The 26,602-nt window shown below is 44.1% G+C and overlaps 1 protein-coding gene across 1 annotated transcript; it reads right to left on the bottom strand.

Annotated features, from left to right (window-relative positions):
- Positions 1–2,203: 2,203 nt before the first annotated feature.
- FOXF2 (forkhead box F2) lies at positions 2,204–9,644 on the bottom strand. The gene is made up of 3 exons (XM_075125405.1): positions 9,127–9,644; positions 7,215–8,205; positions 2,204–3,176 (listed from the first exon to the last, which is right to left on the bottom strand). The coding sequence occupies exons 1-3, from the start codon at positions 9,379–9,381 to the stop codon at positions 3,010–3,012; spliced, it is 1,413 nt and encodes a 470-aa protein (XP_074981506.1). The 5' UTR covers positions 9,382–9,644; the 3' UTR covers positions 2,204–3,009.
- Positions 9,645–26,602: the final 16,958 nt, after the last annotated feature.

Genomic DNA, 26,602 nt, shown 5'->3' with positions numbered 1-26,602 from the left:
CTTGTGGCATCACTAGCCCTGGAGGTTCCTGGAGTCTTGCAGCCTAGAGCAGCTCGGAGTGCCGACAGTAGCAAACGCTAACATTAAAATGGGGCTAATTTGGTTTTATTTCATTGTATCCCCCCCTCCCCCGCCGCTTTGCAAGTCACTTAAATTTGAAAGAATTATTGGGTGAAGATTAGGAATCCATTTCACTGCCATTCCCCGGCTCCTGTTGATAGTTAAATCGGTCTGTTTCTGAAGCATTCTCTGTCTAAAAAACGTGGAAAAGAAAACGTACATTTACCGTCCAGAAATACAGAAGCAAAGGCAAGCTCAAAACTGCAATATTTCCTAGTATGGCATTCTTGTTATGAAGGTGTGTGTGTGTGTGTGAGAGAGAGAGAGAGAGAATATTGCCGGAATGGAATCACTTCCAGAAATAGAAAGAACAAAAATATATGGAATAGGAACATTTGAAGCACCACAAACGCCGTTGGTATTTCGGTCTTAATGGTCAATGACACGGTGGGTCCAGTAGGGGGCACTAGAACCATGGTCTATTCAATCTGTTAGGCAAATTCAGTTTTTTTGTCTTTGAGGTCCTGTCATTCTCTGTATAAACAAGTTACGTTCAAGTGTTTAGGATATAAATCACGACCAGGCAGGCTTGCCTCGGAAAGAATGTAAACACAGCACTGTGGTCGGAGCAAACTCTGAAGCTGACTTTATAATTTATTGCAGGCCCCTGAGAAGCTCAGGGGGAAAAAGGGCATGTTTGAGTATAAATATAAAAATGGAGATTTAAAAAAAAAATCATTCTGATCAAATTCACTCCCTACTTAGGAGTTTAAAGGCGCCAGGGGGCATGGATGCTGCAGTTTAAACAGGAGTTTGTTTCCTTCCTTTTAATATGGACTGGAGCTGCACTGAATTGTATCATGCCTGAGGATATGATTGCATGCGATCAGGGGGCAAACTTGCGGTCTAAGGGAGAACAGATCTTTTAGCACTGAATTGGCCAAGCCGGTGCCACAGTTTCTTTCCCGTAAGAAAGTGTGATGTGAGGGAAGACATACATCAGCTCGATTCTATCTAACCTACCGAGGAAGCAGACCAACAACATCCTTCATATTTAATTCGCCACATGGGCTACGGAATAGCATCCTGGGGGGCGGGAGTGAATTTCTGAGGCAACCATCCTTGCACGTACAGATTCATTTTGCTTTCATTGACGGATGCACATGAAAACTTGACAAGCTTGAGGTGGTCCCTTAAGAAATCCAGCCAATACAGTAAGGAGAAGTGGCTTCAAGAGACATTAGTGCATCTGATCCCCCTGTGTGGAAGTCTCTTTTAAGGCTCCATACAGTGTGATCAAAGGGTTGTAGTTTATAAACGTGACTTCACTGCTTTACGTAAGCAGAAAGGTGTATCGCTCCTGAACTCCAATGATTTAAGGGATGAACTGACTTTATGAGCTGAGATTGAGTAAATGTTCAGCTCCATGTAATTTTAGATCTATCCCTGGGGTTCCTTGCGGCTGCCCCACTGACACTCAGACATGTGTTTTCAGTATCTTGACATCAAAACTGCTACATGACTACCTGAACGAGTAATTAAGAAGCCACGATTTTACTTAACGAACAGTAGGATGCTTTTCTGAGTTACAAAAAGCCTGCCCCACAATCAGAAGTGACAAGGCACTATTTATCTATAGCTTTATCCTGCATTCCTAGCGCACCCCAAACTCCTGTTGAGTTCATTGTTTCGATAAGGACAAGGACAGCAGAATTTGGGCCAGCTCCGACCCAAAGCATTAATACAGGGAAAGAGCAAAAACAGGAACAATTCTGAAGAAGAAATCACAATCATGGTCAATTGGATGCTCTAAACATTGTTCAGTGCAATGGAGGCGTTAGATATAATTGAAAGACGGTTTGGATTTCTAACATTTTGATTATTTGTTTTTATGTTAACGCTTTCCCCCATACTATTACAAATCCTCCATAAGTAGCCGGGGAAAACGAGAGAGACAGATAGACAGACACTCCAAACCTAAGGCTAGCTCAGGACACAGATCCCTCTGCAGGTCAATTACTCTCACCCTCCCTTCAATAGTACCTGCAGGGTCTAGGGTGTCTTATTATACTTACTACACTTGGGTTGAAAGGGACAATTACAAGAAGGGTTAGAGTGAAACTAAATGCCTGGCCAGTGCATGTTCGTTTATACACATTTTATTGAAAAAGAATTTGTACATCAAAATATTTTTGGCAAACTGTAAAAAGTATACATAAGTGCAAATATATTCTCCTTTTAAAGCAGTTAAGTGTGCGAGTATACACAAGATGTATTTAAAATATTTCTTTTTAAAAATACTGTGGTAGAAAACAACTTTGTAAAAATAAAAACAAAACATTGTATTGTTGCAATACTGGAAAAAATGAACTTTCTTAAACTCTATACACGAAACGTCTAAACAATATACTTTTAATAATATTGATTGGTGCTGGCGTCCATAGAAAGTGTTTCGAAAAAAAGTAAACTTTAATTAACGCTCGAACCACTTAGAAAGGGAATTTGTCGCTGGTGTTGGGTTGAGGCAGATTTTTCCCAGTCAAAGGAAACTTGTTTCTACTAAAAAAAAAAAAAAAAAAAAAAGATAGAACTGAGCACTTTTGCAGACCCTAATTTTTAGGACAATGGAGATCACAGAAATGCATTTTATTATTAACTTGGATAGACTTCCTATAAAAGATACCCTTCCCCCGCCCTCCCAAGCACATACACACCCACAAAAGAAAATCTTTCAAAAAAGCTTTGGAGCATTACATCAACTTTTTCTGTCTTTCAAGGTGTGGCAGGGGACAAAATGGTAAACAGTGCTGCCTTATGTAATTTTGCTAAGTGACTTGTGTACTATTCAATGCTATCAGGAGTGCACATTACATTTTATCTGCGTGAGTCCGTCTATACCTCAAATCTGTTAAACAGCCACCTGACTGTCTTTATTTGATAGTGCTAAGTTCACATCACACAGGGTTTGATATCTTGACAGACGCTTTGATGGTGATGGTGATGATAGTAAGATCCACTAGCAGAAGGGTGAAAAGAAGAAATGCCATTAAAATTGAGAACAAAATCTTTCCTGTCACACACTGGGGAAGAGTGATGCTGGTAGCGAGGCAATCCCACTGCAAGAGAAGAAAATAACAAGAGCTTCTCAGAAATTAGCTCGACTCTGTCTGAAAGAGTGGTTCTCTGTCTGACATACATCGTAGTTATGGCGAATATAAATTCAGATATGTGGGGAAATTAAACGTTACAGATGTGATGTAGCCTTCTGGAGCATTTAAGAAGGCCTCCACGAAATGTTAATTTCCTTGAAGACACTTTCAAAAGACAGTCTGAAGGCTATTGAAATTTACAAGATAAGTAGTCTTGTCCCATTTCTCAAAAAAGAAAAAAGAAAAGTGTAAAATTATTGTGCACACATACATACTTAAATAGTTTGTGTGTGTGTGTGTATGTGTGTAATATTATAAACACAAAGAATATGCTTGTCAGTGTGGGTGTAGAGATCTAGATTATATAGATAATATGGATTATATAGATACATACAATCTATACCCATATACCCACAACACGCACAACCTCATATACATGTTATGTGTATACGGTGTTTGTGTGTGTGTATGTGTATGCAGGTATGTTTGCTGGAGTTGTGCACACACACATCTCTGTACCCCCTCGTGTGTGTGTGTGTGTGTGCGGGCAACTATGCAAACACACCTGCACTTTTTTTTTCTGAATTCAGTGCAGATAATGATCCTGATCCTGCCCTATCAAAATGAATGGGAGGTTTGTTATTGACTTCAGTGGGCAGAGGATCAATGAGAATTAATTTTATTAATTATAGAATGTGAGTGTGTGTGTGTACTGTATCTGGCTATAGTTAGACATGTGTATTCATATACTTAAGATACAGAGGAATGATGCCCTACACTTAAACCAAAAAGTACAATACCTCCCCCATACAGTATCACAGAGTATATAAATCAGGTATCAGCCTCACTCAGATATTTCAAACCCCACAGCCACACGCCAGTGTGCCCGGTTCCGGATGTGCTGTATTCTTTTGGGAGCAATTCTATACAACTGTGGGGCTGATCCTGAGGTCCTTTATTCAGACTTTATTCTCCCGGTGGGAGCTTTGCTTGAGAAAGGACTGCAGGATCTAACCCAGGTGTTCCCCCCCACCCTTCCCAGAGCAATCTGTTCATATCTGAAAGGGGATGTTCAGTGGGTTCAGATTTTTCCTCTGGCCTATTGGACCTTTTCAAATCTTATTGGAAAAGAAGCTTATTCGAGGTTCTTCAGTAGCTTATCAGAGTCCCGCAGAGACTGGAGCAAATCTCCGACAGCACAGAACATCAGCGTCTGCATTTGTAATCTGGATAAAACTTTGTAGATTCCAAGGCAAATAGGTCTCCAGCTTCTGTGCCCGGAGGCTAGGCAGCCCTCTTGTACAGTGAGGCACGTACAGTATTCATTGCAGCATGCCTATCTCTTCCTGAGCTGCTGTCATTGTCCCTTTCCTCACCCCACAGTGCTCACTGTGGAAAGGTGATTATTTCGCTGGATTTCCTTGGTCTTTCTAATAACCCTGCTGGTATGCTCACAATAAACCATTGCACTTTTTATTACAACCCTGATTCAATCAGTGAGCATGGTTTAATAGTGTGCGAAAAAATGTCTCCCTCAAGCCTCCAGGAGAACAAGTCTCTGTTTCCAATCTTTTCTTTTCTTATTCTTGGGTCAGATGCAAGTCCAAGGCTTAAACTCTACACCATCACTAACTTAAAAGGCTAGTGATTTGATATAGGTTTATTGACCGATAAAAACGCATTTTGGAACCAAATCTGCGTCGCATTAAACTAATAAAAAAGCAGCTACAGAAACATTATGTGCACTTGTTATTGCTTGTACGTTGTAGATTAATGAGAAATAATTGTTCTTATTCATTTACTATTAAGAATTCTTACAAACCCAGGAACTAATTTTTACCATATAGTGCCGCATATACATAAGTGTATATATTCACAAACAAAACCTTTTTAGCTACCTAGGGTATGATGATCTGAGCTGCTTTCACTAAAGGCCTGGGCCCAAATCATGGCATTAGTTTTAAACAGAACACATTTATTGAAATCAATTGGAAATTCCGTTCAAAAACTGACTGCACGATTTGCCCTCTGATCGAGCACATCTGAAATAAATATTAATTTGTCCCTTTGGCACAAATGATCTTAGCTAGCTAGCTAGCTAGCTGGCTGGATCTATATTTATAGCAGCGAGCTAGCTATGGGATCTGTACTTCTCTTACGTTTTAAAAGGATGAAACTGGATTTAAATAATCACATTATTGGAAATATTTGAGTTTTAACGGTAGAACAAAATCCCTTGAAAACAAAACAAACAAAAAAACAACCTGTACTTGGATTGTCTCCACGTCCCTTTCAAAATTAAAATGTTGCACTCTGATAACAAAGGTCACTTCTAAGATCCTGTTGATTCCATGCCCACTGAAGTTGCTTACTGCATTTTTGGGATACATTTTTTATTTGTAAACCTCAAAGTATTTCTAAAAGCTGTCCAAAGGTTATGAAAGTGTTCCTCGAGGGGTTGGCGAGAATATGCAATTGCGAACGCGCGTGTCTGTTCAGAAAAAGGATAAGGAAGATTATTGTTCTGATCATAAAACCAAAGTGAAGAATTAATCTAATCTGTAGAACGGGATTTACAATTAAAGGAGGCTCTAATCTGGCATTTCGAAAGTGCAGATTCCGCCTGGGCAGATGGAAACTCTTTGTGGAGGTAGGGTTCGCTTACTGTTTTCTGGACCAAGGTCCATTTCCCAGGAGCTGCCGTAAAGCACTGAATTCCTGTAGCTGCTGCTGCTTTACAGATCAGCCTCTGAGATTATTTTCAAGGTTTTAACGCTGCGGTTCTGTTTGGTCAGCTTCACTGCTGAGATAAATTTAGCCAATGCAAACTTTAAACCTTCCTTTCCTAAAGGACATCCAGAATCGTTTGCACTGTTAAGAAGTTACTTCTCTGCGAGCGAAGCAGCCAACAAAGGTTAAACATTGCTTTCCAAAATGAAGGCTGGGTATTTTAGATCGAAAGGTACAGTGCAATTCTTTGAGATGAACAGAGGAATGATTGACAGCCCTTCAAGTAGCGGGGGGTAGGAGGGGGAACCCAATGAAGAGGGTCTTCTGTATTTGTTACTTGTTGAAATTCCCATAAAATTGAACAAGACCCTGCTCTCATATGGGTTAAGTCAGGCTAAAATCCTCTTCGGTGTGGTCCAGCCCAGACTGTCTTTGTTTGGTTAACCTCCAAGACCCACATTTAAAAAGGCTATTTGGAAAATTCCCCCCTAACAACTTAACATCTTTTACCCATTGTTGTGCCTTGTTTTCTTCGCTAATGTCCCCTTTGCAGTTTTTCTAAGAATACATTTTCTATAATCACTAGAGCAGGCAGGGAGGGGAGAAATCCAGGCACATTTCCCCCTCCGGTTGTAGAAATAGATTAGATCTGCTTTAATCTCTTCTGCATTTTTAAAGATTATCGGGTTTTCCGCCCCCCCCTCCGCCGCAGCCTGCAAGACTTTGGAGGTAATATTAAACACCTTTTTCTGTCACTCTTGCTATAAATCTCCTTGGGTTTTTGTATTTAATGTCGGATTTGTAATTCTTTATGGTTTTCCTAGTATTTCTGTCTAAGAAATCAAACAAACATACCAGACGGGTTGAAACTGACAATACCATAAAGATAAGGATCTGGGTTTTAACCTCTAAACTAGAAATAACAACACTAAGGGACATGTTCATATTGAGATCCAAACCCACAGCAAGGCAGTAGTGGATGGCAATTTTTGTTCTCCCCATACTTAGCCAGAAACAGAGCAAATGTGTTCACGAACAATAGCTCTATTTGTCCTTCTCGGACCAGGTTTTGTTTTCTCTTGTCAAGCTCTGTTTTCAGAGAAAACACAACGCAGCCCCAGCCTCGCCCTTGTTCCTGGGCTCTTATCTGACAGCTTCAGTAAACCAGAGTCAACCACCAGATTGCCCAAACTAGGCAGCGATTGGAGAGCCTCCTCTAATCCTAGCAAGAGCCCAGCCCCAGCCGTAAAGGAATGAAAGTGGAAGGGGTATTACCTGACAGGTCTTCCCTGGCGTTTTGGTGCAGATAGCTTTGCTCCAAAGAGTAGCTGGGCATGCTGGAGTGGATGCCCGTGGAGGCTGGGTTACTGGGTGGAAGGGCCTGCTGCTTTATATACGGAGATGCCCCCGATGCTGTCCAGTGAGCTGACGGGCTCGTGTAGGGGGAATGGCATTCAATTGCACTAGCCAGGGCGGGTGAAGATGGCACGGGGCTGCTGCTGCTGTCGGGACCGTAGTCCCCGTTGGAAGTCACCGGGCAGCTGGCCATGTAGGTAGAGCCCGGGTTGGGGGACATGTGAGGGGCGTGATGCCCCCCGCTCAGCGCGTCGTAGCCGCCGGCCATGGAGTTAGTCATCATGTCTAGGTTGTAGCCGTTGGCGTGGCAGGCCAGGGAGGCGGAGGGCGCCTGGAAGTCAAAGCCCTGGGGCAGGATGGAGGCGCTGAAGCCGATGCTGTTCATCATGCGGTACATGGGCTTGAGCGCCTGGCACTTTCTGCGGAAGCCCCGGGGCCGGCGGCGGAAGGAGCCTTCCTCGAACATGAACTCGCTGGCCGGGTCGATGGTCCAGTAGTGGCCTTTGCCGGGGCGGCCCAGCCCCTTGGGCAGCTTGATGAAGCACTCGTTGAGCGAGAGGTTGTGGCGCACCGAGTTCTTCCAGCCCTGGTAGGAGCCGCGGAAGAAGGGGAAGCGGCTCTGCAGGAACTGGTAGATCTCGCTCAGGGTCAGCCGCTTGGTGGGCGAGCTCTGGATGGCCATCACGATGAGGGCGATGTAGGAGTAAGGGGGCTTCTCGGGCCGCCGCAGCCCCGAGCTCGCCTTCTTGTTCTTGCTGGAGGAGGAGGAGGAGGAGGAGGAGGAGGAGGTCTCCAGGGCGGAGGGGGGCGGCTGGCTCATCAAGGCGGACTGGAGAGCTCCGGGAGCCGGGCTGCAGGAGCGGAGAGGGGCCGGGGGCTCCAGCTGCTGCTGGCCGCTCTCGGTGGTCATCTGGCGGAGGGAGGGAATGGAGGGGTGGGGTGAGGCTGGAGCGGGGTGCGGCGGGCGGGTGCCCGGGTGGGCTTGCGGGGAGGGGGCGAGCTGCTGCTCCCGGGGGCACCTCCTAGTGCTGCTGCTGGAGGCGGCGGCGGCGGACTGCAGGCAGCGCCCTGTGCATCACTCCCCCAGCAGCGCCCGCCAGGCCCCTTGCGCAATGGCTCCCCTCCTTTGCGCCGCGGCGAGCGAGGCACTTGGCAGGGCGGATTAGGCTGCGCTCCGGCTCGCCCCCTGCCCCCTCACTGCACTGCCTTGGGGAGGGCTCGGCTCGGGGCTTCTGACATTCCAGCGTGGCCCCCCCACCTGGCGGCCATCCCTCGCTGCCTGAGCCTTTGAGAGGAGGAAGCAGGAGAGCCCCTCGAGTCTGGCGTCGAGGCTGAGCAGCCAAACAACACCCGGCCACCTATCAGTTCCTTAAATCTTGCTCTTGTTCTTCAGACCCCCCTGAATCCCTCCGAGAGCTCAGCCCAGCAGCAGCGAGCGAGCGAGCGAGCGAGAGAGAGAGAGAGAGAGACCACCCCCTTTCCAGCTGGCCCCTGTCCACTCGTCATCTGGGCAGGAGGCGCTGCCGTACCAGATCGGTCTCGCTGCCCTCCCTAACACACGCAATTACACCATTCATCAACCTCACTTAGACATTTCAATCCCCACAGCCACACGCCAGTGTGCCAGACTCCAAAGGTAACGTGCCGAGCTCTCGCTTTCCTGGCATGGCAATTGCATGCTCTCTTGTCGCTTGAAGGAATGCCCCCCCCCCCGCCCCTTGGGATGGAGGGAGTTCCCCACAGAGCAGCAGCTCAGGGGAGAGCGTGGAGACCGCAGGGGAGCTGAGGGGGTGGGGGGAGCATTAGAAACCGAGAGAGAATCTGAACGTACCTGTGCGTGGACTTTGCCACGGCACCCGCCCCAGGTTGACTTCCCGCACCAGGCAACAGAACGAATGTTGAGCAAGGAGCGGAATGATTCCGATCTCACAGTGTGTGTGTGTGTGAGTGTGTGTGAGTGTGAGTGATTGGGTTTCTGCCTGGAACCCGAGACAGCAATATTGCCGCTGACAGCCTGCCAGGGTTTTATATCGAGAAACAGCTCACGAGACATTGCCAAAAAACGATGTGCCCCCGGTGAAATCATTTCCAGTGAAACCCCCCGTTCCGTTATAGGGTTACACGTGCTTGGAAACAGGGTCTGATCCAGGAATTAAGGGGAGAAGGGAGGAGAGAGAGAGAGAGAGACAAAGGCTGGGGGTGGTGGAAGATCTCTAAAACCGTGGGGAGGGGGGAGGATGGATGGAAGCAGCACGGGAAGTGGAAGAGAAAGGGATGCTGGAGCAAAGAGAAAGGAAAGGTTTGCGGCCGAGCAGGACGCCATATCAATATGCCTGAAGCACTGTGTATCTGTCTGTCTCCAGTGCAGCTCCTTGCAGTGGGTATACGCAAGGAGGGGGTTGGGGTTGGGGCTGGTCTCAGACAGTGACCTGCAGTTGAGTGGAAGCAGGCTTTTTCCATCAAACTCTGCCTGGATACCACACACAGAGCCCAAGTGTCAGTTTACTGCCCTGAGCCCGGCTCCTTTTCCCTAAGCTCCACAGTAATTAGACAAAGAAAACCTAAATTAACTGAACAGGCGTCGACAGCTTCCTCCAGCTCACCACTGCTACATACATGGGAAATGTGTCCGAAAATGGCTTGATTGTACCTGAGAATCAGCTAAGAAAACACGACGAAGCTCCACACTATTTACCACACATTTTAATAGGAACCCCCGCCCCCCCCAATCGCTTTGTCAATATGAATTGTTTACCTTTCGTAAGACTTTGGTATAAGTTGTTCCCATACTGTATTTGGAGGCGCAATTTCTGAGCTTGTTGGAATTACCTCCTCAGAGAATAAAAAAATCCTCTTTTTTTTGCATTTAAAATCCTTCCCTGAGCCTGATCAGTGAGAGCAATTCTTTTTCTCCTAAGCTCTGTGACATCTGTTTAAATGTCCAGATCGTTCCACCACCAGAGAACACTGTAAAATCTTCACGCCCATTTCAATACACTCCTATAAGTTCTCTCTATTAAATATAAGGAGGGTAACTTTATGTGAAATAACTCCAACCAGATCATTAGGTTTAAACAATATTACGTCGGAAGGGGGAATTCTCTCAAAGTAACTTTCAGGAGAAATCTCTGCTCGCGGTGTAAAAAAATGCAATTGCATCATCTCTTTATTACAAAGCACCTGAGAAAGAAAGTTCACAAGTAAACCAAAATAGCCCCAATTGGGCAGAGAAGCACCTCTTATTTACATCAGTATTCTGCCGTAATCTCCCGTTTATAGGGGAAAGAGGGTAACAAATTGCGTCAGATTCCTCATACCTGACAGGAATTTACTCTGCCTAGCAGATGATTACTTTAAACAAATCATTAAGAAGCCAGGCGTGCTATTTACAATGAATTCAAATGATCGTCGAGCACTAGCGGCACCGGTGGTGGTCGCTGCTTCTGAGTTTTACTGTCTTCTTTATTTTTAGCCACACAAATCCTGCGTCCGAGACAAGGTACTGAACGTTTCCATGACTTTTTGCTGTTAGTATCAGCTTGAGGTTCCCCCGATTAAACAAAAGTACATATGCTGGTTGGTGAAGATGTTTATTTTGGTTGGTGTATCGATTTCTGTGCTTAACCCAGCTTTGGAGCTCTGCTTTGCCAGAGTATATGGACATTATACTTTTGGCAGATACGGGTTGGTCAGATGGTGTTCTATAATCATCCTTTTTATTCTAGGAAATCTCTTCATTATTGCGGTTTCAGTTTCACGTCCGTGCCCCTCTGCTTCTTGGGATAAATGAAATAGCTTAAACTAAACCAGTTAAGAAAATGGAAGACAAATATGAAAGATAAATGTTTACTGCTATCTCAGAAACTTCCCTTCTTAACTGCAGGCTCTCTCCCCCTCCCTCTCTTCTTGTTCTGAGGTCCGGCATATGAGAAGCATTTTTTCAATTAAATCCGAGACTGAAACTTAAACAAATCCCTTCAGTATTCTAAAAGTACGTTTCCTTAAGCCCTGGAGGATTTTCCCTCCACTGTCAGTTTCAGGGTGTCTGAATTTATCAAGATCTACATAGATCTCGACAGGCTGAGGCTGAGATAGGTAGATACATTTCAGCATTGGGGATATGACTGCATTTTGCGCTAGTTGAAAATGCTGATCAACCAAAACGATCATCCAATAGACTCTCTCGGCAAAACCTAAAGAAAAATCCAAAGAGAAGACAAGTCCCTTCAAAGCAAGGAAGGAGGGGAAGAGCTGGGATGGGGGGGGGGGGGGGGGGAAGGATTTAGTACCAATCCCAGACTCTGTTGCCCTTTCTTTGTCCTGAGCCCTCAGACCTCTTGGCTTCTATTGGACCTTTGGCACCAGGCCTAGAATCCGACTGTTTATTTGGATGGATTTTTCTTTTTGCAAACGCACATGTCACAGAGAGGACGCTTTTTATAGCCATCTTCCTCAGAACTGCATACTCCCCTATGTCCTTTTTAAATGATTTGATGCCTCTTTTGGCTACGGGGGAACATTCTGACATTTGACAATCTTTGTAACAGATTAACCATCTAACTGCTTTTCTGATAGGGACTGTGTGTCCATAAAGCAATCGGTGCTCTCGTCGGATCAGCCTGTGTCTAAAGAATAGACAAGGAAATACTCTACAAAACTTAAAGGCCTACCTTACTTGCAGTAAAAAAAAAAAAAAAAAAAAAAAGCGCTTTAGGCAACTAACGTTTAAAGGCAGTGTACCTTGAATAGATTGTTTTGAATCCAGCTGAGAACCCTAAATTGCAATAAGAATAGGATGTTTTAAATGACACGATTGCTACAAGAAGAAAAGGAGTACTTGTGGCACCTTAGAGACTTATAGAGACTTAGTCTCTAAGGTGCCACAAGTACTCCTTTTCTTTTTGCGAATACAGACTAACATGGCTGTTACTCTGAAACCTGACGATTGCTACAGTTTTCCAAAGTGTGCTGAATCACGCAAGATTTGGAGAGAAATAAACAGCAGACAGGAGTAAATACATTTTCCATTTTAGGACGGAATGTTTTCCCATGTCTTTTTGGGTTATCGAGGCCGAGCCCTTTGACGTTATTCTCTGCTGCAGGAAAGTTTCCTTGGCCTGAGAAGTTTTAAACTTCTCCCATCAGTGGCGATGTTATGGAATACCGTGGGGTTGAAGACATTAAGAGGAGAGAAAAGGAGTCCCTTGGTTATGTACAAAGGTAGAGAGACACAAAAACTATATGTACAATAGCAAAGTATTCTTAACATGAAATCAGTTGAGGAGAGGGGGAATGGGGAGTAAGAGAAAAGAAACACCCGAAAACAATGTATCAGGGTTCCCCATCATTATGTCTCACTCAAGCAAAACTCCCATCGATTTCAGTTTACCCTTGATTTCCGTGGGATTTTTGCTTGAGGGGGAAGTGCAGGACCTGTGTGCTTGGAATTCTTCAAGTGCAAACTAACGCGCAGGAATGTCCTACAGGGCCAGCTAACACCAGTGCAATGGAAAGTGTGAAAGTTAGTTGCTCGGATCTTGCAGCCTTTTGCTATTTTCTCTTGTAGTCTTTCTGTTTCCCAGGCACCGGTCTATTCAGCGCGCTGAGATGGGTTTTTCAGCTTTCCGGAAAGCCATTCTATAACCTAAGGTTTGTTGCCGCTGTTCACGAGTCTGCCTATATCATGCATTGTTTGAACTGGGTGAGCCTAAAATACCCCTCTCTTCCTCTTCACGGCTTGAGAAAGGAGGGCTCCAGTGAACGCCACGGCTAAAGTCCCTGGAAAGTCTCCTCTTAGAAGGCAGCAATGCGCGTTTTCTAGCTGGTAGATAATCTGTGAAGCAGCAACAGAAAAGGAGGGGGGAGACAGTGGGCTGATGACCCCTTTAGCTCTCCCAGATGTGAGACCGCTGCCGGACACCACCCTCAGACTCTCAGGCAGGCTACAGGCTTGCTGCAGAAAGACTGACGCAGACTTTTGCAAGGCAGCCTCCTGTCCAGCAGCCCGGCTCAGGTATGCGAGGCAGCTAGGGCTAATTGTTTTGCTGATCCAAACTGCTGTGTTGCGAAGGCGCCTTTCGCCACGGTCCTATACTTTTCCCGTTTGCTGTCCGCTGGCGAGCTAAACACTGAAATCCTACAGAAGCCTTCACTTCGTTATTGTGGTAGATCACACTGCACGTGGGCAGAGACTCAGCAGTATCTACTGCCTCAGAATGAGCCTCTGTAGCGTCAATAGCTCACACTAAGGTAATATGTGTGTATTTAATGAACATGTCATCTGACCTCCAGGCATTTATCATAGGAACTCCATGCATATTACACACACCCACTGGCAGGAATCTGTGTAAAATACTCACTCTGTATTGTCCTTTGTCTACTTCGTAAGTGCCATCCTACGGTAATTTAGAACATGTCTTTTTGCCTGTAGTATTAGGTAGATCTTGCTTTTCCTCCACCAGAGCACAATGTATAGGAATTCCGCCCCGCCCCTTCCCCCCCAAGCCTGTGATCTGCACAATTCTATATGAACTTCCCGGAGTATCAAAATAACCCCCCTACTGCGGACAGGATACAGGTCACCTCTTTAAAGGAAACACGACCCTTCCAAAAATATATAACATCTCTGACGCAAAAAAAATAAAAATAAAAAAAAATCTTTTGTCTCCTGGCATCCTTTGTACGGGTAAATAAAACGTGACAGGCGCTGAGTACAATAATAATAATAATTAATTAATAATGTATTTTTAAAAAGCAGAGAAAATACAAATTCTACGTTTAGTCTGGTTTTCCGTCACAGTTCAGGCTAGGACAGTGGAGTAGCATGCAGCACACTTGGCTTAGAAAGGGGTGAGCCTTTTAGGCAGGGATCTGTTGTGATTCCGATATAGCACGCTGGTAAGTGACAAACTCTGCTTTGGCAGAATCTTCCAGCATAGGATGCGAAGCGAGATCTGTCCGAACGGGAGAAATGCGGTTCTTGGTAGTAAAGGGCAATCTCAATCTCCAGTGCGTTTGTCCAGTGCACATTTGAACAACAGCCTTATCATGGAAGTTATTTTGGCTTCATAGTACTTCTGTTTAAAATAAAAATCCGAATCCTGCTCCCCATTCGCCAGTGACAGCAATGAATAAGGCCAGCAAGATTTGCCCGCAGATCTAAACACGCAATACCTTCTTTTGTTTTGCTTTTAACTCTCTCAGGTTTACCTTCCAATCAAATGAGATTTCTGCTCAAATAGCTTTTCTACATAGTCAATGATTTTCATACAGGGCTTCGACCTTCATTATTTTCCACGCCTTTTGTAACTGTAGGTGAGTGAGGGGAGGTGTCAGATCTGCTTCTAGTCTAGTTGTTTTAAAAATACTCTTCTCACTGAAGGCTGCTCTATTCCGACACTCTTATTTATATTAAGTGGAACCTTACTCCAGTGACTTGTGGGGCTACTGACAGAGTAGGGTGCTGTTAAACATGAAGGTGGGTGTCAGACTTTGGCCCAGAGTGGGTCAATTCTGTAAAGAAACACGTACGAGTTTGGGTTTCACTTTGCAATGGGGAGTGGGGTCTGTAGCTAAATATTAAAGACACAGGGCATAATCCTGGTGCCAGTGACGTCCGGGCAAAACTCCCTTTATCTTCACTGATGCAGGATCAAGGCTGTGATCTCTAATTTGGGCTGTGAAAGGAGAAATTGTTGGATCCGGTGGAGAGAAAAGACTCGATCTGTTGTTGTTGTTGTTTTTTTTTTTTAAAGGTTGCCTGGTTTGGTGTGGAAAGCAGAGAGCAGCTCGCCTTAGCCTTGCGATGTTAACTGGGAGGGGGAAAAGTGCTGTGGATTGATGTGACATAACCCGCAGTGTAATATGAATCTGACCTACGCTGTTTACGTTGGGAAGATGGGGATTCAAAGATTCGTTTCTGCCCAGGCCGCGTGTATGGAATGAGCTCAGAGGAAAAGAACATTACGCGTCTCCCATCCTTTGCGGAGAGGCCAGCTGGACGTCTGGGGAACGTGCTAATCAGGAGCAGGTTTCATGCCCCAGTTCGTGAGAGGTTTTCATTAATTTCGTAGTAAAGGCCATAAAATATAACGATCCACTCAAAGGTAGGGCCGAGTGACTGAGTGCCGGATTATTAAATGATTTACGAACATAGTTTGGAAAAAAGTAATAATCCAAGGAGCACCTACGAGCGAGGCTGCCAATTCCTGAGCGAGCTTTGCGCTCCCCGGTGCACCTCCTCGGACATTCAGGGAGACCCCGGCGCTGACTAGGGCAGGAAACAATAAACCCCGTTTTACATCATTTAATGGGCTGTGTGTCGGCAGAAGGTGCGTTGTGCCCTGCAGCTCCGCCGCTGGAGCGTCTCCCAGGGAAATAGATGGACCAAAGGGAAGAAGAAATGATGCCCTCCCATAGGTGCTGGGACTAGGGGTGCCGGGGGCGCTGCCCCACCCCCTGGCTTGCAGTGCTTTCCGTCACATCCAGGGTCTGCAGTTTGGTTCAGTGGCTCTCAGCACCCCCACTGCACAAACCCTCCCGGCGCCCCTGTGCGCTCCCCTACCGCAGGTGGCCTTCTCTGAGCGCCTGCTCTGGAAGGGCTCCCCGGAGCTCACCTCTCCCTGCGGCGGGGTGGTTCCGCTGGCACGAAACGTCTCTGACGGGTTTAAACCATTCGCCATCCACTGTTTTAGGGAGACGTTTCCCCCTTTCCCACCCCACTCCAGAGCGGGAGGGGAGGGAGCCTACCTGGAACGAGAACAGCTCCATGAGCGTGGTCAAAAGGGTACGCTGACCTCTCGGAAACCTAGAGTCAGCAGAATCGCCGAAGGATTTACTTGGCCTCCTCTTTGGCTTTCACTGCCACGGGCTGCACACTTAAAGCGCCCGCCCTTCTCCTAAGCTCATTAGGCTTCGGGGCCATGGCGAGTCCATCTCTTTCTCCCTCCCACCCCCAGGAAGGAAAAAGGAGCCCTGAACACCATGCCCTTGGCAGAAGGAACTGCTGCTCTGGAAGGGAGAGAGATGTGGAGGGGCAGGGCCAGGGGGGTTTGTATAGTGGGGGTGCTGAGGGCCACTGAACCAAACAGCAAACCCTGTATCTGATGGAAACCACTGCAAGGGAGGGAGGGGAGGCACCATCCCTAGTTCCAGCACCTATGGGTGGGACAGACTCCAGCTGTTGTTTGATACCTGGGGTGGCTGCTGCTGTCACCAATCTCCCCCAGCCGCTTCCATTAACTCGGCTATCTCCCCTGACAAAGGGCCCACGCCCCCGTCCTTTCTCCCGGCTCCCCAGAAGTAGCCCCCCGCCCCCCGCCCCTTTCTCCTGGTTTGTCCTTTCCGCTGGGTGGCGCTAGGCTCTTGCGAATGAGGGCTCAGGCGGCAGTCCCAGCACTTTCACCACCTGCCGGGCGAGCGTGTCCCGGGAAGCCCGCTGCTCTCCGGAGAGCGCCGACGGCTCCCCAGTGACCGATCGGGGGCACAGAATAGCAGCGCTGCCGGGCAGCACGCGTCTGCCCCTGAAACTGACGAGCGAGGAAATAGCTCGCTCCACTTGCGCATACTGGGATCGCGTTATGCGGAGGGCCATGCCTGTCTCTGTTAGAGCCACGTGCCCGCTCCCTGTGCTCAGCTTGGCAGCCAGGCTTCAAGGCGAAATCAATGGTAGTTGATAGTTGTTACATTTCTTTTTAAAAGGGTAGGACCTAGGGATGCCGAACGTGCTGAAAGTATTTGGACAGGTTTATTCCCAGCCCTGTGACTTAAGTGATTATTTGCTATTTGTTTTACTCGAGATCCAAACAAAAGTTTGTCTCTGGTGTTCGCACTACCACGGCAGAACGGTGTGTTTTTAAAGCGGGTCACTGCAAATCTGCATTTCCACCCGCGAAAGATAGCCCGTGAGCACGGAATGTTACCTACTTGCCAGGGCAACAATGGCTCCGAATCACCTCCGTTAATTGCTCCCAAAGAATCTTTACAAGATCCGGTGGGGCCTGGAACACAGGTTGTTGTAGGATGACTTCTAGCCCTGCGTGTGTTTTTCTAATTGCTTGACATTTTTCACTCTGCTGAGTTCGTGTAAAGACGGATAGCTATAGAAATACAAACATCCATTCTCTAAACTCAGGGTTATTGGTCCGAGGCTGTTAGAAAACACGCTAGCCTCAGTGTAGTCTATTGACTAGGGGTGGGGGTGGAGGGAGAAGAAGGGATTGGAGTGTGAGCACGTTTTCTCCTAAACTCGGTGTTTCTTTGCTTTTGTGGTTTTAAATCGGACTCTTATTTATGATACACTTTCCCACGTTGGTTCCTTTGTGCGTAGATAAGTGTCTTAAATCGAGTTAAAAGCACTGTACTTTAGTTACCTAATTTCCTCATTCGGTCTGGTAAGCATATTGTATGTTTTTTCCCCCCTAACCGAGCGTTTTGAGAAAGCTGTTTCCGAGACTCCCAGTTCATACAAAATAATTCATCAATCCAGCTCTACAATCCAGTTTCCTTTACATTTGAGGAGCGGGGGAATGGTTTAAGATTTACACATCGATATACTTTGACTGACGTGACAAACCCATATCTTTTATTCAAACTGTTCTAACTATTTTTCGTTAGGCTGAAATGTACACACATCTTAAAACAGCTTACAGCGTCGAGGATCTGGCCAATTTTAAAGAGAGTTTTCCCCAGATGAGTTATGTCACTGAAGGGGGGAAAGGACATTTTCAAAGAACCCATTTGTTTGGCTTTTATGTCACGTTTGCTGATAACAACATTCACCCCTGTTTCTTACTACGAACATAAATTCCCCCTCAGACTTTCTCAGGCAGAATTGTCCGTTCTTACCTCCGTGTGTTAGAGCTGTGAGAAACTACATGGTAATTTACAAGCGATTACAGTTCATCTGATGATGCTAAACACATTGTGTATGTTGAACAATAAAATACAACGGTGGCTGGCAAGGAGTTAGCAATATGTCAGTGCATTTGAGTGCACTAGGAAAATCAATAGACGTTTCTGAACCTGAATTCCTAAGGCAGGTTAGTTTAAGCAGCCATCACCTATCCAGTTCCTAATGCTCTCGCATCACATTTGTCCCAAGGCAACGTAAGAAAGACCATTTTAAACAGAAGGTTGACCATTTTAAACAGAAGGTTGACACACTTCGGCTATGTGTTCACATCGATTAGAACTTCGAGGATTGTTTTATTGTTTGGATTGCAGGGAAAGGAAGGGTGAGATCTGTTAAGCGATTTAGGTCACGTTGTTATGGTGCTTGGCATGAACAGGGTCTGTGTGAGAGAGGGGGCTGCTTGTGCCCAAACCGAAAGGGAAAATCTCGGTGCAAATAATCGAAGGCAGACATCCCTGGAGGAAATACGCAGGAGCATGGAATTTTGAGTCTTTTCTTGCTTTTGTTAGCTCCTGAGGAGGAGTCTCTTACAAAGCAAGAACCAGGGAATTGATTGATCCAGGTTTGATTACATCCAAAGAGGCTGGGAAACGGAGAAAAGAGTGTGTGATCTTTTTGAATGGCCTTCTGCGGATTGAGAGAAAACAAAAACAAAGGACTCATTCTGTGGCGTGGCTAATTCTTGTTGAATCATCCAATACATCCTATGTAAATGAAGGCAAAGAGTAGCAGTATTGTCATCTACCGACATACCTAGGGAAAGTCATTAACTGAGAGATGGGTAAATAAGTACATCAAAATACTAAGCTTAGGAGACTCGAACTGTTTTTCTTTTTTATCTGGCAGCAAGACGGGGGTCCAGGTTATTTCCCCAGACTTGCAGTACTCTATTTGGGGGTGGGTCGGAGGGAAGCTGTTAGTATATTTGGTGCCTGGTGGAAATTAAGAGAAATCCTTACAAAGGCACCAGACATCATAGCGCTATTCGCATAAGATGCTGCAAGTGGCAAGAGACGCCGAGTTTTCAAGCGCTATCAGGAAAGTAAGGCAAAGAAGCTATAAAACAAGACGCCCTGGAAAGCGGTTTACATTTCCTCCTTTGTGAACAAGACTCATTTAATACTGTAATTTAAATTAACAATAATAAAGCTGTTCATATGTTAGGGACAAGTATACTTAAGTCTCCGCAATGGCTGCATTTTCTTGCTTTTTCACAGAAACACAAATAGTAGTTAAAATAGATACATTTAATTTTAAATTATATTCAGTTTTCTTTCTTTCTCTTTTGGCTGTGTAAAGAATAATTCTCTGAATCTTGATTACGTCGTATTAGCTTTATGCCTGCTGGATATTATATGTGTAGGATTGTAAATTATTTCCTATGGAGCTTTCGATTGATTAGTTGGGATATTCTTATTCTTTATTGCTATAAATAGCAACGCTAATTATTGCTTATGACTTATGAGGTAGGCTGCGAGAAGAATTCCTGGGACCCGATCCTGCTCCCATTGAAGTCGTACTCACTGTAATCACATGCCTTTCACTCCGTGCTCATTTGATCCTTTCAGCTATATTATTCCTTTTAACGTCGCAGATTCCTGATAACTATCTAGCGATCTCAGTACCCAGCCAATATGCAGCGTGATTTCCCCCATACGGTGAACAATGGGAACCTACTTACCGATTCTCGTTTGTGAACACGACTCATTTACAACTGACATATACACGATGCAGATAAAAATAATTCGGAAGTAGGTTCCCAATGTTCCCAGTGAGTACGTACTTTTGAATGATTTTTATCTGCATCGTGTATATGTCAGTTAGGGAGGTAAGCTCAAGGTCCTATGGAAAGTTTCTTTTTGAATACTATCATATGGCATGCTCCTTTCTCCAGTTTTCTTTCTGTTTCTTATTATTGGGGCATGATTGCAGCTGAGGACTTGCTCTTCTGATGGAATGACGTGAAAATAGTTGCATCAAGGTAAAGTATGATCCGGAAGGTAGTATCATTGGTATGGAGTCTATAGAGGAAAACAGGCACTTTTTGGACCCGGTAAACAATGCTAATACTACTTAATACAAATAGGAAAGGGTCAGAAGCAGAGAGCTGAAAAGAATGGAATAGGATACAAAATTCTGCACCTAGCCCATGGAACCAATGAATGATCACTTATAGCCTTCATTTTCATTAGCCAGTTTTCTCCCCAACGTAGTGCTCTAAGACAATGAGGTATGATTCAGGCTATTACCAAGGGCTGTCACAGGTTCAAAAAGTTACACTTACACATGGGAACAACCTAACTCGTTGAGGTTTGGACACAAAGCTCTCTGGAGACATTCACAAATTCACTTGACTTCATAGGGGCAGGATTACTTTTTGGGGGGGAGGGATTATTTTTTATCATGCATGTATACAGAACCTCGCACAATGAGGCCCTGGCTCCTTGGCTGAGATCTCTGGACACTACTCCAGTGCAGAAAACACTTTTGCATTTGTACTCTGATATGTGAAAATACTCCTATAACCAGGCAGCTTCTTAACAGCTGCACAGCTGGGGATGCTCAAATTGCCTAGCTTATTTCTTCTAAAATACATAGTGGTTGAGACTCACTAAGGGCCATATGCTGCTCTCTGGTAAGACACTGGAAAAAATAAGTGTCACATCTCCATTTCTTGGCTGACACAGGATAAAAGATTACCACTGCTACTTAGGAATGGAATATTTCTTGTAGCACAAGTGATAGTGAATTGTAGTTTAGAGCTGATGGTGCCAGCCTCAATCCCTGCTCATGGGCAATGCTGGGCTGTTGCATGCATTACTCCCTTTAGCACCAAGAGACCTCAGGTTTGCCTTTTCCAGGCTTATGTGCCCAGAGGACAACAAAACTATAGAAACTGGTCACCTAAGAGGAACATGGAGAGTGAGAGAGAGTCCTTCTACATCACTTTCTGGGGATCTGCATGGCTAAAGACAGGGTTCCCTAGAGATTCCCAACTTTGACTATGTGATCAGGCCACATCTTCTGTCTACACTGCCCTGTTGGCTTCATCTGGTGGAGGACTTACTTACTATGTCAGAAATACAGTTGTCACAAATCTGCTGTGATTTTAGTTAAGCTTCCTCCCACCATCCCATATTCCTGGTCACATGAATAGAGAGTATAGGCACCTTGGACATTTACAGAGAAATAACTTGTGTATTTAACAGAAAACAACTTCCTTCCCCCCACCCATCATGTCTTCTTTTATAAACCCACCGTCACAAATGCAGAAGACAAGAGGATGTGTCCATTTCTGAAGGATAGCAGAATGCTGGTGGAGCAATTGTTTGGGAAAGGAGACTTGCTGCCAAAGCTATCCTGAAAATAACTGATTTATTCCCAGATGGATAACTCATTCCAACTCCTGAGATCAGCAGTGTGGATCCAAGAGAAAAGCTGGCTCAGAGGAGCATATTCACGCCCTAATCTACACACACAAATCTGTCTTGTCGTAAATGAAGAATGTATGAATGTATGATCTTAGGTGGGCAAAATGTCTTCTTCTCTATGTTAGTAGAGCCCACAGTATATTGGGGTCTTGATCTTATTGGGATAGCTGGGTATAGTAATAATAATAATAATTGTACATAGAAATTATTGAGCATATGTTCCAATTAATGTCTTTCACTTTTGATCCAAATATATCTCTATTCCATATGCTTATGTTATTTTTCACCAAATACTGCACCCAGTCCTGTGAGGAGTTGAGTTCCTCTTTTGAACTCATGAGTACCTCACAGGATCAGGCCCATTGTAATTAACTGATATCCTACATGGGAAAACATGAAAATGATTACATAGAAAATAGAATAATTGGATAGTTAGACACTTGTTAAATTAATTCCACATAGAATGACATTCCCTGGCCTGTTATTTTCCTGATGTACCTCATTTAAGGTCTGATCCAATGCCAACTGAAGTCCATGGGAGGCTTTGCTTTGACATCACTGGGAGTTGCACTGCATTCTGTGCATCTTGTAGGCCATTTGGGTCTTGGCAGGCTAAGAGCTGTGAGATGAAACCTCAGCTCATCTGTTTTGAAAATGGTGGTTACATGTGGGGAAAGTTTGCTCTAACTATATTTATATTATAAGTGGTGGAAATAACAGGGTATGGAATGAATTTATTTGAATACTGTGTTATATACGGAATATACATCAGGGATGGATGTGGTATGCTAATTTTATCCACACTGGTGAACCAGAGAACTTAGAGACTTGTGAGGTTAGAGGGACTGAAGAGATTGATGGAGTTGTGTGGTCACTCATCTCACCAATGGGCAGAGTGCACCTTTGGGACTTGTAGAATGCATAATGATAGTATAGTGGTAGACCCAAATTTGAAAAACAATCCCTGGCTTGTTGACAGTTGCATGTGGGATAAGTTGTTGTCTGAGTGCATCACTAAGCACTCTGAACACTTGATGAGTAACCTGCTAACTGTGTCCAGATTTGGGAACTGGAGAGGAAGCATATAGATAGAAAGGAAGGCAGGAGAGAACGAAGAGGTTGTGGAGAGAATGGAGTGATGGAGGTGGTTGTCTGTGGGGGAAGGGGCTATAACATAAAAAGGAATAAAAAATAAGTAAGGAAATAAGGAAATAAAAATGATGCAATAGGAGGAATTTAATCCCCTAAAGCATAAAGCAAACCTGCTAGTAGGGATAAAGGGACTTGGCCTTGGTTTTCTTCTCACATACACTGATATAAACAAGTAATAACTCAGTTAAAGTCAAAGGGGTTACACTAGTGTAAGTCTGGGATATGTGAGAGGAGAATTCCACTTCTTGAAGTCAGGGGAAGGTTTTCTGTTGACATCAGTTGAAGCAGGATTGGCCTTCAAAATACCATTTGACTCTCATCCATTTTGTACATTGTTTACGACAGTATTAATCAGAAGTGATATCTGTAATGTTTTAACAATGCACAAAAACATTGAAAACGTGGAAACGCTGCAGTTGTTTTTGGTCCCTTGCCATTGGGCGCAGTCCATTTCTGTGGCCATGAGTTGGTTACCTAAGAAACCACAATGGGATGGAGTTTGACTGGCTATGCTGTTAGGATTTTGGATAGATCTGGAGTAGCTGATGTGCATAGCATACACACATACATACACTGATATTTTTACATTAGTGAAAATAAATACAAATGGAATGCTTGACACATGAGCTCAGTTAGAACAGGAACATAATTTGACTTGCTGCAAGGAGGAATATTTTTCAAAGTGATTCAGAAGGAGATGTCGGTATTGGTTAGTTATACCAACAACTTTGCAAAGAGTACGTTTATGTGATGTAGTTGGAAATAACTTCTGCGGTACAAATGACAAATAACACCTGGCTTGCATGAAGGATGGAACAGTTACTGAGTTTATAATGCTCAAGACTGAGGCACAAAACATCACACAGTCATTGAATGAAACAGCACACGCTCTATTTTATTACATTTTTCTGTAATTTGGTGTAAACATCCTTTGTGTGGGCTGTAATGGTGATTTTCTTTAAAAGCCTGATAGGCCTGGTTGTGACTCATCCCAATCAACAGTCATGCCACTGAGTTCAGTGGAAGCAGGAAGGGGCCTCACCTGTCTGAGTATGTGAAGTAGAGCCGGTTGACATTTTTTCAGTGAAAAATGGCATTTTGGCCCAAATGATTTTTTTGGTGTGGAAAATATGAATTCTAACTGAAATTTTCAATGAAACATTTTCAGTGGTTGAAAACATTTTTGTTTTGTTTTTTCTTTCCTTCCTTTTTCTGGGGGACAAATGGGGGGAAATGTGAACAGCATTTTTTTTCCAGTTTTTGCTTTACTCAAAAAACTTTAAAAATTCCAACTAAATGCAAATGGATAAAAATGTATGGAAAATATATGGCATTGACTGATCAGCTCTATAGTGTGCTGACCTATCTCCTGATCCCGCTCTCATTGCAGACAATGGCAAAAACTTCAACAGGAGCTGGAGCACATCACTGCTGCCTGGTTTTCTCAAGTAATAGCACAATAGTACAACATGGTGTCATTTAACATGATACTGTTACTTACACTTACACACACACAGACACATAAAACAAGCAATGTGGGAAGATGTTTACTTATGCAATATGATTTTTCAGTTTGCGCGGAACCCTTTAAAAGATCTGTTCAATAGCTGACATGAATACGTGAGTAGAATGATTGCACTTAAACTTTTGAAACTATATTTCAGCAACAATTTCCTTGTCTACAACTTTACAAGGCTGTAAATAGCCCCTGTGTGCATAATGAATTCTGACATCATAGGCCAGGCCACTTACACACAGCAGGTTAGCCAGAACTTTTATTAGCAAGTATACCTTGAGGCTAAACAAAACCCCCCAATTTCTATTATAAATGTTGCAATAAAATGTTCCTTTGAGTTTTCCTTGTGTTCCATGTTCCTTCTTTCTTCCCGTTCCAAGTAATTCTTTCTGCAGAGTATAGGATACAGTCAGATTACACAGAAAATGTGTTTTGTTGCAGACATATTGGATATTAACTATTGTTACAAGGTGGCTTTCATGGTTAGACTTACAGGGCCAATGGAAGAGGGTGGCAAAGAATAAAACCAATATTTTTTTACTCTCATAATACTGCACTGGTGATCACAGTAATTCCTATATGATCTAAGATGTATATGTCTTGCCTTTATTTATCCAAATGGTGAGTGTAATGGAACTTAAATATGTTACTACATGGGGAAAAAGAGTGGACAGAAAAGATTAAAAAAGAAAAAAAGAGAATGCAGGGGGAAAATTATATACTTTTTCGTGGAATTATTTTGTAATGAAATTATTTCTCCTACCTGGTCTATATTCTTATTCGCCGATCCATCAGTGATGTTCTAGGTTCTTATATAAAACACAATAAAAACTAATGCAAATATAAAACTTTTTTTTTTCATGTTAGCATGTATATTTTCCACACAGTGCCTTACAGAAAACCTACACCCTGACACCAGCGCCGGATTTCCAGTTAGGCATACTAGGCATGTGCCTAGGATTGCTGGCATTCTAGGGGCACCTTACCTCTCCAAAACAGTGTGAAACACGAAGGTCAGCTGCAGGCTCGGGGGGCGCTGAAGATGCTGTGCCTAGGGGCACGTAAGGTGTAAATTCGGCCCTGCCTGACACTTACAACTAGGTGTAGCACTTACTTTTTTAAGTTGACCCATTTTGTTCAATAACACTGCTCATGGAAGTAAGAAATAGCCCCAATTCAGGAAAACAAGGAGGCCTGGGTTTTATTCCAGACTCAAGATTGCTGGATAAGTCACTTAGTTATTGAAGAAAAGCTCTGTATAAGAGCCAAGTATTATTATTATTATTTTATTATTCAGAAGGCATTTGCTTTAGTCTCATTGACTAGTTAAGTTAAGCACCTGTTTAAGTGTTTCCCTGAAAAGAGGCCTATGTCTAGCTGAAAATGCTATCTAAGTGCGATCTGTCCTTTTGTCCTATACTAAAAGACTTGATATATAGTATAACACTGCAGTGCTTACTATGCACCAAAATAAGAGAGCTTGCTGGTATTAACTGTGTTATTTCTGCTGACTCCCCAAGCTTTTTGGATATTTTTATGAAGAGCTGAATACTAGATAGAGAACTCATTGGGAGCTACTCAAATAATCCCTTCCACTATTTTTATTTCATTATCTCTCTGTTTTCAAGGACCTTTCATTTATGCCCCTATGTTACTGGATTTCTGAAACACTGAAATCACACGTTCTGTGTATGCTCTAGATTTACAAACTCCATGCCCATGTCTTTTTAATCAAGTTAAACAGATGTGAAGCTACATTCTTTTTCAATTAGATTTTGTCTGTATTTTTTTTAAACACCATAATATGTAGATGAGAATTTTAAGACTAACATAGCCAATATCCAAGTTTCGACAGCATCTCGACTCCTATGATGCAGCAAAGCCCAGTTGTGACTCTTTGAGAAAATCTTAGCTACCCTAAATGGTCTCTCTAGCCAGAACTGATTTTCTTTTCCTTTTATGAACTCATCAAGTGAACAGGAAAAGTGACAAGAGAGTTTTGTTTGGCCCAGTTCCTATGGGAGAGAAGCATCTTATTAGCTTGTTTTTTTCCCCTCAGCATATTGTAAGTTTCATTGTTATTGAATAGGTTATCAGGAGGTCAGTGGGCTAACTGGTTGTTTGGATTTCCTAAAATTGTGCCCCTCCCTAAACGTGGCTAAAAAGATTGTTTACAGACTGCTCTGTGAACCTGGACTGCACACTAAAAATTGAACACAATGCTACTGCTCTTTTGGTTTCCCCTTCCCGCCCTCCCAGTCAACCTAGGTATTTCATAACTACGTGGGGTTCATTA

This window comes from Caretta caretta, chromosome 2 (genome assembly GCF_965140235.1).
Source record: "Caretta caretta isolate rCarCar2 chromosome 2, rCarCar1.hap1, whole genome shotgun sequence".
Classification (NCBI taxonomy): Eukaryota; Metazoa; Chordata; order Testudines; family Cheloniidae; genus Caretta; species Caretta caretta.
This window is presented reverse-complemented; position numbering and strand designations above follow the sequence as displayed.